Source organism: Cyrtonyx montezumae, unplaced genomic scaffold, assembly GCF_038088225.1.
Source record: "Cyrtonyx montezumae isolate F1298 unplaced genomic scaffold, pur_monq_1.0 scaffold_25, whole genome shotgun sequence".
NCBI classification, from domain to species: Eukaryota; Metazoa; Chordata; class Aves; order Galliformes; family Odontophoridae; genus Cyrtonyx; species Cyrtonyx montezumae.
The window spans coordinates 15,471,754-15,487,464 of NW_027071992.1; the positions used below are offsets into that span (position 1 = coordinate 15,471,754).

The 15,711-nt window shown below is 39.9% G+C and overlaps 1 protein-coding gene across 1 annotated transcript in view; it reads left to right on the forward strand.

Moving 5' to 3' along the window:
- Nucleotides 1-15,711, forward strand: part of LOC136050882 (protein unc-13 homolog B-like) — a 179,898-nt gene that overhangs the window by 45,441 nt on the left and 118,746 nt on the right. The window contains exons 7-8 of the mRNA XM_065740061.1: nucleotides 2,178-2,504; nucleotides 4,364-4,454. Of these exons, the coding sequence (XP_065596133.1) occupies nucleotides 2,178-2,504; nucleotides 4,364-4,454 (418 nt within the window). The remainder of the gene's footprint in view (nucleotides 1-2,177; nucleotides 2,505-4,363; nucleotides 4,455-15,711) is intronic.

A 15,711-nucleotide genomic window follows, 5' to 3' on the forward strand; every position in this document is an offset into this window, starting at 1 on the left:
AAGGCCATTTGGGTCTTTCTTCTCTCAGCAGTCACCTTCTGTAAATAAAGCAGGGGCAGATCAGGGCCTCATGTCCAGCTTTAAGAAACTTTCTTCTACTCTGTTTGAAGGAGGCAGTGAAGAAAAGGTGAGTAAGCCAGATAGTGCCCAAGGAGCAGTATTTGGGAAAAAAATAGATTTCTCCTTTCCCTGGCATAAAGACAACAGGGAGACCTCTGCCAAAAGGGAACCACATGTACCACCACCACAGGCTTTGTCAAGACCAGATGACAAGGTGTTAGGAACAGTCAGTTCAGATGAATACTCAAAATCTGCAGTCTCAGATCAACTGACTGATGCAAATATAGAAGTAAACTTATCTTCAAAGCAGCCTGACTCTGTAGACAATGAACTTTATGAAGAACCATCTGGTGCAAGCACTGTGGAGGATATATCCAACAAAGAGCTGGGAGAGAAGCTTGATGAAGCATCTGAAGATCAGCAGAACGTGATTTCCAGTGAATTGCAGAAAGATGAAGCAGACAAGTCTGCACCAGACCAGCCTGAAGTGAAAGAAACTGAGCTTGATTCTGCTCCTCATGGAGCTGCACTTCATCCTAGCACACAGCCTGCAGACCTGAGTAGTATGGAACAACTGAATGAGAAAAGGCTAGTTACAAATGAGTTATAAATGGCATCAGCTGTTTGACCATTTATAATGCAGTAGTGCAGCAGTAGATACTGACCTTAGTGTCTGATGTTAGTAGCTCAATCCCATCTGTATTCGTTGTTTGTAGTATCACTGATACCTGTAATGGGAGACGTGGTAAACCACAATCTCTAGTAATGCTGAAGCTCTTACATGATTTTCTTATCTTTTTCCACTCTTGTTTGTCTGTGTTATTGGATTTTGCATGTTCTAACACTTTGTCACACTGAATGAGATGTCTTCAGTGCTAATTTCATGAGTCCTTCAGAAGTTTAATTCTTTGTGTTTTAATTGGCTGTATACAGTCACTTTCTTGTTTTGGGATCATTGTCTTGTGTTTGCTAAAAAAATTAACAGTAGATAATATATTCAAGGGATTGAAACTGCAAAGATTTTTAGAGAGAAATTTAACCAACTGCTAACATATTACAGAACCAACTAGATTCATTCACATTACTGAAGCTTTTAAAACATTACCAGAGATGTCAATGAAGGTATTCTAATCCTTGTTCTTCCTCAAATCTCTGCAAAAGTTATTTCATGCAGTTAGGGAAGCTACTTAAGGAAAATACCAGTATTTCATGAGTCTGTATTCAGACTTGTCCATGTTTTAAGTTACAATTGGCATCAGAAATCAAAGCAGAGACTTAAAAAATGTGCCTCTGTGGGTAGTGTAAGTGAAAATGGTTGTGCATCTGATCTAACAGTTGCTCCACTGCACTTCCAGCTCTTCCTGTCTGGCTTCCCATTCTCCTAACTGTGCAAGTGAGATAAACAGTACTGATGCTTAATTCTTGTACTGGAATATATTCTATGACTGAGCCATAGTTTTCCTGACTGCATGAGAAATTTAAAAATTTGCCTCCACTGTAATTTGTGTGAGGATTCTGGGGGTTCAGTCCTGGAAGTGGTGACTTGAATCATGGAGATCACACCACTGTGCTGGTGCTGGTAAATGAAATTGTTGAGAAAAATTTACTGGAATGAGGTATGTGTCTTCACTTTGTGAGCAATTGCTCCACTTTTGTAATAGATTTTAAATTGATAGTGTTAACCTTAATCTTGATTTATTTTGCTTTAACTGCAATATAATATTCTTAAATATAAATGAAGTTAACTGTAAGTTAACTGTATTTCTTATTAAGAGCTTAAATGGACATTTTAAAGCTACAATGAAACTGTAGCAGACAGGCACTTCCACTCTGAATTTCCATGTTTCCGTTCTTACTCCTCTGTGGTAATTAGAATATCTTCACTGGCTGTTTGTAGCTGATAGAGGGTGAAAAAGTAAACAACTAGTTCTAGAAAGGCTGTTGTAATTCCATCACATATAGAGTGCATATACTGGTAGGCTGTGTATGAAGTAATTCTCTTGCCTACTAAAGTTTTGAAGCTCAGAAGTCTAGACTTAGTTCAGGGAATGTAATTGTTAGGTGTGACTTCATAACATGTCTTGTTTTGTCTGATGGACTTTCTTATTCCCTCATAGTCCTGTTGGCAGTAGTAGATATGGCTCCTCTTGTAATGTCAGCCAGGGAAGCTCTCACCTGAGTGAGCTGGATCATTCCCATGAAAGTGCCCATGGCTCTGAGCAAGACGATGATCATCAGGAACGAGAGTCAAATTATTCCTACCACAGTTCGGTCAGCTACCACAAGGATAGTCAGACATGTCTCAGGGAGCAAGAGGAGTCTCACAGCAAAGGAGAGGAGAAGATGATCTCTGAGGCAGAGGAGAAGCATACAGATCATTCTACAGCTAAGTTACCCATGGAACTTGACAAGTCCAAGGATGCTGATGCAGCAGCCCAAGTGAGGTAGGTGAAGTGCTCTTTTATTGAGATCTTTTCAACTAATACAAAGAAGTTTCCACTCTTGTTTCATGGAGCAAATTACATGCATAGTTCTTGCAGTTTTCTCTTACAACAGGCTTGATGTTGCTGATCTTTGTAACATCGTTATGTGTAAGTAGATATTTATGAGTCTAAATTTAAACTGTATTTTCTATATTCCTGCTAATGAAACTGATCTCCTTTATTTTCTGTTTCTTGTTTGATAAATGTAGTCTGGCCCAAAAAAATAGCTACTTCTATTGCTCATACAAGTTCAAAACCAAGAACTACATCACTTGTACCTTTCTTGTGTAGTAAGCAACCATAGCTAGTTACTGCTTGTGTGGTTTGTAGACTTATATGTATGAATTGATGTGTTGCTGTGACTCATTATGGCAGCTTTTCTTGTCCTTGCACTTCGATTTTACAAGCTATTGACAGTATTGAAGACAGTCTTCAGCAACATTTCAGTTAAGTTTGGAAGAGCAGTAGGCTATCTACAGGTTTTATAGGAATTTCAGGTTCTACTGCTTAGCTTTGAAACAGATTGTTTTTTCTTGACAAAATTAAGTTATTGGAGCTCCTAGTGTGGATATGGTTATATTTTCAAAAATTCTGGTTAATGTAGGTGGATCAGTTAGATCAATGGAAAGACGTCTGTCTACCTGTATCCTTTGGAGAATATTGTATGGAGAGTACAATTACAATGGTGTTACTGTGCTTATGTGAGAGAATTATCCACAGCACTTTCGTGTGTAGGCAACTCTTATATGAAAGTTTTAAAAAGGAAAACAACACTATAAAAAGTGTTGAGCTGTTCTTAAACTCTGACTCACTTTCTTCTTATTATTACAGAGCAGCAGTAGGATTGTCCCAAAATGACTGGCCTATATTTGCTTACATGGAGGGTTATTCACACAAGCTAATTTAGGCATCTGGTTCAGATACTACTGCATCACTGCTATCCTTTCTCTCCACTGTGGCAACATTTTACTGTCTCCATGGATTGTACCATGAATTTAGCTCTGAACTGCAGTCTCTGGAGTTGCACCTGGGTTAAATATATCGCATGGGTGTTTGTTGCTATCAGCTAAGGCTTTTATACTGCCAGCTGTGCCTGATCCATCTCAAAGTGATTTATGCCTCAACAGCATACAAAGGAAGGGATACAATCAAAGGTCCATTATATGAGTATAGGGAGTATAAAATACGTTGTGGGGCACATTGCTGCCATATACATATGCCCTCCTGAAAAGCTGTAGGAAAGTGCAGTGAGAAAGATGTTGAGATAGGGAAAACGTGGGAGCCTTGTTGCCTAGCGTTACATGGAAAATGGTCTATAAATCTGTAGCAGTGGGGAGTGAATGGAAAGAGACAGTTGTTAGAAGGAGCTGCAACAAGCATGGGGGTGGCAAATCTTTCATCTCCTTCTTTGCATGCAGTTTTGATACCTATGTGCTGAACTGGCTTGATCAGGTGTCTTGAACTGGTTTCCTGATGTTCTGACCAATAACATTTTTCTCCTGGGGCTGTGTTCAATAATGAAAACGTTCTAAACTAAGCTTTTATCTACATAAATTTTCCACCAAAAGACCAGGATTGTATCCTAGCTTACACCTTTCAACTCGTCAGCTTCCAAGGTAGCTCTTGTATGTTTGGAAACCGTGACGAAATCTCTGCTTTAGCCTCTCACTTCCCATTGCATGTGTATAGCTGTGTTTGCCAGGAGTCTTGGTTATTTTGACTTCCAGAGATGAAGCTACAATTGCGCTGTGTCATGCTGAAACTTCAATGTTCCAGATGAGTATTTGCCATATAATGGTTTTCTTTTTCTTGTTGTTAAGGTACCATGGTGACAACGAACCACCACCATTTTCTCCAGCAAGAGCCCGTTGGATTAGAGCCATTAACAGAGTTCGAATGCAACTTCAAGAGGTAGGATGGAGAATTACTTCATGCCTTCTTTGTTCATTCTGTGTTATAGGTCTGTGGATAAAGGTTTCATTTCTTTTTCCCTACTATAATTCTGATGTTTTGTGGACAAAAAACAATCTAAAATACTGTACAGGACTGCAGCATGGTTTGGTAGTGTTAGAGATAACTAAATCTGCCATCAGTTTGATGTCTTTGGAACTAGAGGTCAATTGTCAGAAAAGATGCAGAAGCAGAGAAGATATCACAGAATTTCCAAATGGTAATAATAAAAAGGTTTGAGGCTAAATCGTGGGTGTTCAGCTTTTTGGCTTGCCTCAGCTGCTCTGAGTGAAGAGAAAATTTCTAAGGCCACATATATGAACAATGGTTTGAAAGTAATGCTTCCTAATTATTTCCATGGAAACTGCAACTGATACAAAGCGCACAGCAACACTACTTAATAGAGCAAATTCTCTGCTACAAAACACTCTTTTTCAACACAGTCACTACCATTAACTATGCCTTTTCACTAGCGATGAATAAGAGCCTGCATGCTGCATTTGTAACAATCTGTACCAGCAGAGATGACCCACTGTTGCTGTCATCACTGCTGAAACACACCCCTACAGCTTCACTGTGCTCACATCCACTGACTGGTCTCCATAAATGTTCAGCCTGTGTCAGTGGATGTCTGTGGGTGCCTTTTTTTCCATATAATGGAATTCATACCCTTCTGCTTCATACGCACTCCCATGTCAGAGGCCATTTTGTCATACCACCCCTCTGTTGCCATCTGTCACACAGCAACAAAATGGAATGGAAAATTGGTGGGAAGGGTCAGCCTCTACTGCCATACCATCAGCATCTGCCTCTGTCATCGGGGACCAGCGTCATAAAAAGATAGGAGGCATTACTTTTGTAACAGCCCTCATAAAATACATAACATAGTTAATGTATATAAGTAACACCTACTTTCTTTATTTATCTTTATTGCAACTTATAAAAAAGAGCAACAAAAACATAAAATGAGTGGGATATGTGACCTGTTTTTTATGAAACTAACACATCCGATGGCAGTGGTTGCAATTCTTAGTGAACTCTCAAGGTGTTCATCAGATATTTCTGATGAAATTTAACTCTTTCTGTGCTTCATCCTTGAAAACTGTTGATCACAAATGTATGTATTGCGAGAAAGTGCTGATGCTGACATGGGTAAGGTGTGTTTGTGAACTGAGGGATATTTCTCTCTGGTAAGAGGGCTGAGGAAAGTCTGTTAAAGACACACGGTCAGATTTTTGGTTGCACCTCTATATGTTCAATTTGAAAACTCACAGGTACTGTTTTTATGCTGACTGAAAATGGAACTGCAAATAAACCATTTTATGTGTTTATGTGTGCTGTGGTTTCAGCACAGCAAAGGTTAATGGGACTCTGCTGTTTGGTCGGTGATGAGCGATGGGTGTGCATACAGTGCTGGTAGGGCTGAGCTGCTGCTGTGATGGCATAGGGCAGGGGCAGCTGAATTGCCAGCTGTGCTGGGCTGCACACAGCCAGCAGGTTGGGCTACAGGGTTCATGATGAACTGCTGAAAAAGAAGGCTGTCTCTCAAGGCAACTTGAGGATAGCTTGTTAGCTTAGTGGGAGTTATCTTTATTATTTGTCGTGTGAAAATGTTCCTTGGGAAGTTTTACATCAAATATTTTTACATATACTAACTGAAAGTGGGTGTATAATAAGTCTTAGTATTTCCATCTCATGAAAGCAACATTTAAAAATAAATAATCTTGATATGGGAAGTCAAAAGGAAAAGGTTGTGACATTTTCTTCAACAGTATAAACATTCTTGTTTTAGAAAGTAACGATTAATCCTTCAGAAGTTTTTTTTTAATAATAAAACTCTTTTGCTTTTATCTATCTGTATGCCTACATAAAGAGAACATATGGTGCGTTCACGTTCTGTAGATGATAAACTATTGCCTACTACCCAAAGTGCAGAGTTAATATAATTCACTTAGAAATACTAGGGTTTATGTTATTTTTTGTCTTGATTTGGTTTTGTAAGAAATAATGTTACAGTATGTATTTATCAGTGGCAGAACTTCTTCATTACTGGATCTTTTGCTGTAAGGTAAATAACTCCCAATGATGGTACTCCACAAGGAGATAGTATAGAGGATGGTATATTTTAAGTAGTTCTATATAAACAGTATACAGATAATACAAAAGAGAAGATGGCTCACCTTTAGGATGACAAGGCTCGCAGGGGACTCCACGTGGGAGGGATCTCCAAGAAGAGATCCTTCCCTGGTGGTGGTCAGCCCTTAAATGGGGTTTGAGAGAGGTGGAACCAGGCTCCACCCCTTCCACTCACACAGGTATATCACCTTCACCTGTGCGCCCATGGCTGACTTGGTACTCACCTCAGATGGCCAATCAGTGGTTCAGGCCGTGATTCAGCAGTTCCCATACACTTGCAAATGATGCTATAGTAGATATGGCTTTTCCCTTGGCTTGTCTGTACTGTAAATTCTTTCCTATTACTGTGTTTAGTTCATTTCTGAGCAGAATGAATTTAGATCAGAATGGTCTAAGTGGCATTAAAATTTAAGATTACCATTAGCATCCAAGAAAAAAAGAGAACTTTTGTTGTTTTGTTGATCATGCAGGTGAAAGAGTTCAGTTCTGTGCCAGTGCAGTGTGTACAAGTGTACTAGAAAGGACAAGAGGTTCAGTTATACCTCTCCCTAAATGTCTTTTTATCTGAGAGAGAGCAAGATACATGGGGTAGTTCAGCATGAGTCAGAAGTTTATGTTTCTGCTGAAATTAAAATAAAACATACTTTGAGATTACTGTTAATAGAAACACTAGTTTAGTTATGACAGAAAAATGTCACCCTTTGCTTCATGTTGAGTGCTCCTAAAAACTATTGATCTAAACTTTCATTAAAAGAAAAACTGTAAGTATTGAAGAATTCTGGCAGCTTGCTCCAGGCTTTAGCTGTCTTTACTGTGCAAAGGCTTTTCCTAACCTCTGCTACAGATCTTGCTTTCTCCATATATATCCATTGTCCATGAGCAGGACAAGCAATAAAGGAGCAGAACAGATTCCAGTCCTCTCTGAAATAGTGAAAGGCTGTTCTAGTGAGAGGACCAAACCCCACTTGCTCTTCTTGTATTTGGTAAAGGACTCTTTCAGCCTTTTCTTGTCATTTGTTTAGGTCCTCTTTAATCAGCCCATGCATTTTTTTTTCTTTCATTTTTCTTTCTGAAGTGTGGTGCCCAAAGGTGAATGCTGGAACCCTGTTGAGAGTCAGCTTGTATGCAGTACGGTGCAAGGAAGACTTTGTTGTTCAGGCTGTGATCCTGGTATCCCAGTACATCAGGGGTCCTGCTTTGATGGTGTCTTTTTGTCACAGACTGCTGGTGCATGCTTAGTCTCTTTCTATAGCTGAGATCCCTTCTGCAGAAGGGCTTTGTCAGTTGTTCCCTAACCTATATCTGTGCTGGACTTGACTCATGTGAATCACGCGAATATGAGAAAAAACTTCTTCACAGTAAGGGTAACAGATCACAGGAATGGGCTGACCATGGAGGTTGTGGGGTCTCCTCTGGAGACATTCAAAACCCACCTGGATGCGTTCTTGTGTGACCTAATCTAGGTGTTCCTGCACTGGCAGGAGGATTGGACTAGATGATTTTTTGAGCTTCCTTCCAAGCCCTGACAGTTCTGATTCTGTATATGGCTTTGTACTTGTTTCTTCCACTCCTTAAGCACAGTGCTGTCTATCCATTTGCAATATGTTATGCCTACAAATCCTTCAAGTCATTCATGAAAAAGTTGCATAGTACTCAAGCTTTCAAGTTGTGTGCTATCAGAGCAGGAGGGACCCTTCTTCATTTGTTGAGTGTGGCTACCCCAAATGTAATTTTTCCAGTGTGTTTGAATCTGTTTAGCAGTTTCATCCAGACCTCGAGGTACAAAACTTCCTCTTCTTTTCTACTATCTCTAAGACTAGTTTACATCGTCACAGATGGAAGTTAAATGCATTTGACACAACTCTTCACAAGATGCAGCCATCCTCCATGTTTTTTCTCTCCTTTTTATGTTACAAAAGATTTGTTCCATTCTTTAATTCCCAGAAAGGGAAAAAAGTCAGGCTAGCTCTTTCATAATTATCTAGGTCCACCTCTTCCTATTTTTTAAGCATAAATGCTTGCTGTGCCCTTTTCCAGTTTTTAAGTGCCTCACCTGTTTTTGAAGGTCTTAGCAATGATTTGACAATCTTGCAGCACAGTACCTGAGGACTTATTAGGGCCATCTGACTCAGAAATAACAACCTGTTACACTTTCACATTTGTTTTCCTTTACTGAATTCTCTTTCCTAACTTGCTAAACTCTTTCCTACATTAAAAAAAAAATAAAAAAAAACCCGACAGCATTTAATTTTATTGACTGACTGCACTTGCTCCTGTCAGTAAAGGCCTGAAACAATTAAGATGTCAAATGTTCCAGATGCTACCTGATGATAGCTTCCCCTATCTTTAAGTAGCAGCCACGGTGGTTTGGGTCATATCGTGTGTTCACTGCTACACAATTTCATACTTTGTCCTTTTGATTTTTTTCCTCTGCATTCCCGTTCATCCATACAAACTTCCTCAGGAAGGTACCTGTAGTTCAAGGCTGAAGCCCCTGAAGAACTTGCAGTGTGCTTGAAGTGGTTTCTCTCACCTTCTTTCCTTCCCCTTTACTTGAGGTAGCTCATGATTTATGCCTGTTAGTGCTGTTTTGTTAACACCTTCCTGACTCGTTTTTCTTCAAGCGTGTTCAAGCTACAGATCTTGTGAGTTCAGTTCTCAGCTTTGAATTACACTGTGTATCTTGCTTGCCTCACTCCTTAGTTCCAAGGTATCGGGGAAAACTGTCACAGTTTTCTCGGATTTGTTTGCATCCTCAGCTCATTTCTGTGTCTGTCATTTCTCTTAATCCTAGAATTGCTGCTTTGCTAGTTGCCTTCTGCAATTTATGCATCGTCAGCTTATATCTGTGTCTTGTTTCAAAGTCAATGGTAAAAATGCAGACCATCCAGATAGGTATCAGGATTTTGAAGGCCCCTGGTTAATGGTCTAATGTGTGAGGTGATTCTCTTGGAAGTTAGAAAAGGTCTTGCCTCATTTATCTGATCACAATATTAACATTTTTCCATTTTCTGTCATTACCTAGATGCTTTCAAGAGGACTATCTCCGTATTTTCTTCCAGCTGCTGCTTCAGCCCTTAATGTTCAAAGTGATGCCTCCAGCTCTTTTCTTTGTTCTCCTCGTTCAAAGCTTGAAGCTGTTTCATATTAATACTTGTGGAGCTCCAGCTCACAAGTATTGGATTCCTCAAACATAAGCTACTGAAATGATTCTTACGGCTCTTAATCATTAATGGTCTTGCTGAAATTTGAAAAAAAAAAACCCAACAACAAAACCAACCAACAACACCCAATCAATTTCCACATAGGATATGATTATATATCTCCTGAGCAACTCAGCCTCCTACCTGAGAAAATATTAATATTCATGTGAATAATGTACATACATCCTACAGCACCGTGAGTCAGAGAAATGTAGTATTTTAATTAAGACTTGACAGTTACAGAATAGCCCTGAAATTTGTAACTATGCTTATTTAAAAAGCTTTGTGGTAGCATGTGTAGTTCTCTTATTTTCTGCTGTTTTGCTAGTTCTCTTTCAGTGTTTCTGAAAAGGAAACTTAATTATGCCAGAATCAATCTAGGATTTTCCGCATGGGGACGAATGACTCAGTAATTCTCACCTTCACATGTAGAACTTTCTCTACAAAGAGGGATTAGTTGATAGCTTTTCTGCTGCAGTCTGTTGTATTTTCAACTTGCAGCCCTTCTTAACTGAAATACTCTTCAGCTAGGGATGTGGCAGTTTGCTTTTGAACTCATTTGACTCTGAGTTTGACTCTGACTCTCCTGGGTAATTCATGAGAACTGGTGGTCTGGAGAAGAGGATAAAGTCAGACAAACCATCAAATTGCATCCCTTACCAAAACTTTCAGCATTCAGCAGTATTACAGGAGGGTACAGGATCTGGAATTTTATCCACTTTACATGGAATTTGTTTATAGAGGAAAAAAGCCTTATGTATTATTTTCCTCTTTTATGTCAGGAGAATAATAATACATCAACGTACTTGGTTTTGTTTCAAATCCAAAGTCATCAGAGCAGTATTTCTACATTGGCTTTTCTTCCTATGGATGCCATTTTATACCAATTACTTTGCTTTTGATCTCCCCACATGTGATTTCAAGCCTCTGAGCAGCAAAACTGCACTGTACAGTGTAGCAGATGGCCAATGGAGGAAGCACCTGACTTGAGCAAGTCACCAAGAGATAGGTAACCACACGTTTGCACCACATAGGAGCTATGAAGTCCATGCAATAGTTTACTTCCAACATTTTATTCTCCTTAAGCTTTGTTGCCAAGGTGTCTTTTTATCAGTCCCGTGAAGATGAGTAAGCTCTGCATTTTCATAGCCTCCCACACTGTCACAGAGAAGCAAAACTGAAGCAGTCTACTCTTCCAGAGAGTTACCAGAAACTTATCTTTATACCTCCAGTTAGAGGTCTTCTTTCTTTTTTACCTGAAGTATTTATGAAGATTATCCTTAGCTTTCAGCAGTATCAGCACTGCGGATCATTGGTCCCAGGGATCAGGGCTGATACGTGGAGTATCCTTGTGCTTAGGAGGTTGCTGTTCCTGCACTGGAGAGGAGGGCAGTTTTGTGTTGACAAGCTGCAAATGCAAGGTCTGCTAGCTACAGTGCACACTGATGTGAAGATGCTGTGCTTGCAGTGGCTGTCACATCATATCAATAAAATGGCTTTCAGACTCCTTTGCAGGAGTAAATATATTAAAAATGTGTTAAGTAAATAATTACACAGAAGTAATTATTCAGAAAGCATTCAAATACAAAAGTAGTGGCAACCTCCTAGCATCTCCCCATGTTCTGATCTTCCTTCCATTTTTGCATCTCACTTCGCACATTGGCAAGTCTTATGGATCCCCCCTAAGCCTTTTGTTGGCTTATCCAAGGCAGCTTTTACTGCAGCGTCACTCCCTGCTGCTTGAACAACCTGTGTATGTTGTTTCTTGGCTGCTTCCCTCTCAAGGAAGGTCTGGCTGACATGCTCTGTTCAGTGGAGAAAAGCATTCCTTTGTCTCCTAGTGTCTTAAATAAGATGTCTGTACATCTGCTTGGAATAGAATGTTATTTAGCATTTTTAAGAATCTTTGGGATCTACTATCATTTTCAACCTGCTTTACACTGAATATTACAGCAAACAGTTGTTTGTTTGTACGCACACAAAAATAGTGTTGTGGCTTAATTAATGCTGCTGTTATGATTTTGAGCAGATTCTTGATAACGTTATAGGAAAAATCATAAGGCTTGTGTTTTACAGAATAATTACATGAAAAATAAGATAAATGCATTTCTTGTGTAGTCCTATGTTGGTCAGAAATGCTCTTCATAATAACCACAGCAGCTAGAAGTCTGTTTAGTTGCTAACCAGATTTTCTGTGAGCTTTTGCTAGCATATCAATGCAGTTATGCTGCACTTCTATTCAGTTTTGCTAAAATACAGTTTTAGTGTTGAAGGCCTGTGTTTGCTGGGGCACAGGACATCTATCCCCAACAGTGAAAGTAGAGTTCCCATTGAAAGACATCTGCAAATGGGAAGTTCTCTTCAAGCCATACCTGGAGTTTTCAGGGTGGGTAGGAGTGCATGATCAACTTTCCTGGCATGCAGTTTTACTATTGAATTGAAGGTCTCCTGTGGACTTGCAAGGCTGAGGGATATCCTCCACAAGAAGCTGACAAATTATGAATTGTTTCTTCTTTTCTTAGTCTGTAGTTCTGTTCAGGACAAAGCTTTGCTTTTCTAGTTTTGTCTTGTGAACTCCACACATCTACAAGTCAGAATATCTATGAAGTCTTAAATGGGAATCCATGTGCATTTTACTTCCATTCCTGTGATAATTCCACTGACTTCTGTAGCAAGAAAAAGATTATGTTTGTGCAACATCTCAGGTTTATTTAGAAGCACTGGATGCTCCACAAGAAGGTACATCTTGCTTTGTGCACTGCACATTAAGCTGAAGTAATCAGATTTCCCTGAACGATATGCTCCTGTGCTGTGACGTACAAGGTCACACATGCAAATACTGGAATGCATGGGAATGGTTTGCTGTTCTTTCTCATTTTTTTACTAATGACAAACACATCATGTATGGCTGACTCCCGGGCTGAGGGTAGAGGGAAAGCAGCTGAATCTTTTGTACATTGTGGTGCTGTGTTTTTGGTGTTTTTGTTTTGTTTTGTTTTGTTTTTGGTGGGATTGGGTGCTAGATTTTTTCATTTTTATTTTTTTGAAATGTGACAGATGGAGGGACATCTTTGCAGAAGAGCCATCAGCTTAAGATAGAATCTATCATATTCTGGGTTAAGAGGGGAAATTAAATAGGGCAATGCAGAGATTTTAACCTAGGCTTTCCATGTTTTAGAGCAATGCACTGAGTGCTAAGCTGTAACTTGTGTCTAAGTAATGCCCCTTCCCTGCTCTCCCTTCACTGTTTAGACATCCTGTACCTCAGAAATACACCCTTAGACATTCATCAGAATCCTGTGATACAGAGTTTGATTCTGACAATATGGTGTTTTCTGAAGGAAAAGGTGTTTTACTCACTTTCCTTCCTCTCCACTGGGATTGTACTACTGATGAGTGAAGAGCAAGATGAGTGGAAGCAACGAGTTGGCAATGTGGATAAACAACCTTATAGCTCGTGCTGTACCTACATTCTCTATTAGACAATGTGCCCAGGAACACTGCTTTTTTTGTCTGGTATCTTTTTGATCACAGCAATTTCTGTGTTAGTCTGCGACAAGTGACTTCTGAAAGTGACAAAAGCAACTCTCAGTTGCAGAACATCTCAGAATCGGGAACTACAGTAAGCGTTTTTCCCCGCCTGCTGCTGTCCAGTTTGCATTCAGATCTGTATCTGTACTTCTTCAAATTGCTCATAAAGCAAGAGCTTTTCTTGTCTCAGGACTTGGTGCAGCAGTTGTCTGAAGCTTTTAGGAAAAATGGAACCCCAGTCTGTTTGGAGAGTGAATGAAGTCCTCTTAACTCTTCAGGAATGCCTGAAAAAGGCACTAAAAGTCTTAGAATTGTGACAGCCATTACCACGATGTGCAAATGTCCCCTCTTCACACCTTGTTTTGGGCATTTGATTGAAGGAACTATAGGACTGTGCTCTGTTGAGAGAGGTTTGTGTCTAATGAGGAATGAGGCACAGGATTCTGCAGTGTCCTGGCCAACTTGACAAGCACTTGCATGTGCTGCTAAGCAGTGAAAGTGGAGATATTCATCTCGCACTGGAGTAAGTTGGTTCTTCCTGCTCTGAATAGGGGTGCAAAGGGAGAGGTGGGTGGGGGACTCCTACCTGCCACATATGCAACTATTAAAAATAGCATTGGCTGTTGGGAGAGCCAGACTTCACACTCTTATTTTTAAGGCTCTGTGTGGGAGGAGGGGATATTTCCCAATGTTGTATATTTCTGAAACAATCTGTACAAGAAATGCTGCACTGGAGAAACAGCAGTGGGCTTTGGCTTACAAAGCATAAGTCCTGGGGTAAAGATGAGCCCAGCAGTACTGGTTGAGAGCACAAAGCATTAACTATTACTGCAATGTTAGCAAATTCTCTGAACAGTATTGAAGCCGAGAAATCTGACATAGTAACTTGACACACCAATGCAATATGTCAGGCAGGTATTCCCTTTATTACAGCACTGGGTGCATGGGGGATCTCTCCACCAAACATGCACACCAAAGAGAGAAACAGCTACACGTTTAAAGGCATAGCACATTAATATTCATTACATTCCAAAGGTGGACAGAAATTCCAAAGTGAGTGACATCTCCGGTGGTAAATTTCCAGATATTAAAGGGATTACATTATGTCGCCAGCAAATCTGCCTCCTTATCTGCACAGACTCCCCCACTGAGTTTTTTCTTTCTCCACAAGAGGAGGCTCAGAGGAGACCTTATTGCACTCTACCACTTCCTGAAGGGAGGTTGTGGTGAGGAGGGGGTGGGCCTCTTCTCCCTGATAAATAACGACAGGACGAGAGGGAATGGCCACAAGGGAAGATTTAGATTAGACCTGAGGAAGCATTTCTTTTCTGAAAGAGTGGTCAGGCACTGGAATGGCCTGCCTAGGGAGGTGGTTGAGGCACCGTCCCTAGCGCTGTTCAAGAAGCGTTTAGATGAGGTGCTAAGGGATTTAATTTAGTAGTTGGGTAGAGATAGTGATAGGAAGATGGTTGGACTAGATGATCTTATAGGTCCTTTCCAACCTTATGAACTTATGTACTTATGAACTTATGAGTTGCAAACAGCAATTCCACTTATTTTCGCTGGACCCTCCATTGTGTTGTAAACAACCACCCTACCCCCACTGTGTTGTCCTTATCTTCATGGGACCACCCTTGTATTGAATTGCAAACAGCAGCTCTCTTCAGCAGTACTTGCAATTTTATGGTCCCTGAGTTTCTTCCTAAAGTTTCTTGTTTGCTCACGCTATGATGTCTAGTTTAGATTCAGTCCAATTCAATTCCTTGATTCAGTATCATAACTTAATAGAAAAAGGCAATAGATCAGAAAATTAGTCTAGTACATTATTATTTTGTCTTTTCCTGTGGTTTTCCTTTCACTTTTGCTTTGATTTCCCACCATCATGGCTATACAACTTGTGTAGCTGCTGGGCAGGATTGCCATTAGTGCTTCTGAGGTAGTTTTTGGAACTGTGTAAGGACTGCTGTAATAGAAATCCTCTAGCACTGAGCACCTGGATTTAAGTAAGATGATTACTTTTTGCTTTTGTTATTCTTCTCCTTATTGTTAAAAACGTCATCTGTAGGTCAAAATACTACATATATGCTTAATACTATGTCTGAAGACATCAGGAGTCCATTCTAGGTGGTATTAAGTATGTAAACAGAGAAATAGAGTAGCTTTTTTTTTTTCCCCTCACTTTTTAATGCCAATGACTTGTTGAATTCAAGCCACTTGAAGGTCTTGAGTTATATAACGAATGCTGTCTGTTTGAAGATAGTTCTCTTGGTGATATGAGAACTTTCTTTGTATCTACACATCTTAACATCCAAACAGGATTTTTAACCTGTATCCTGGCCACCAACAAG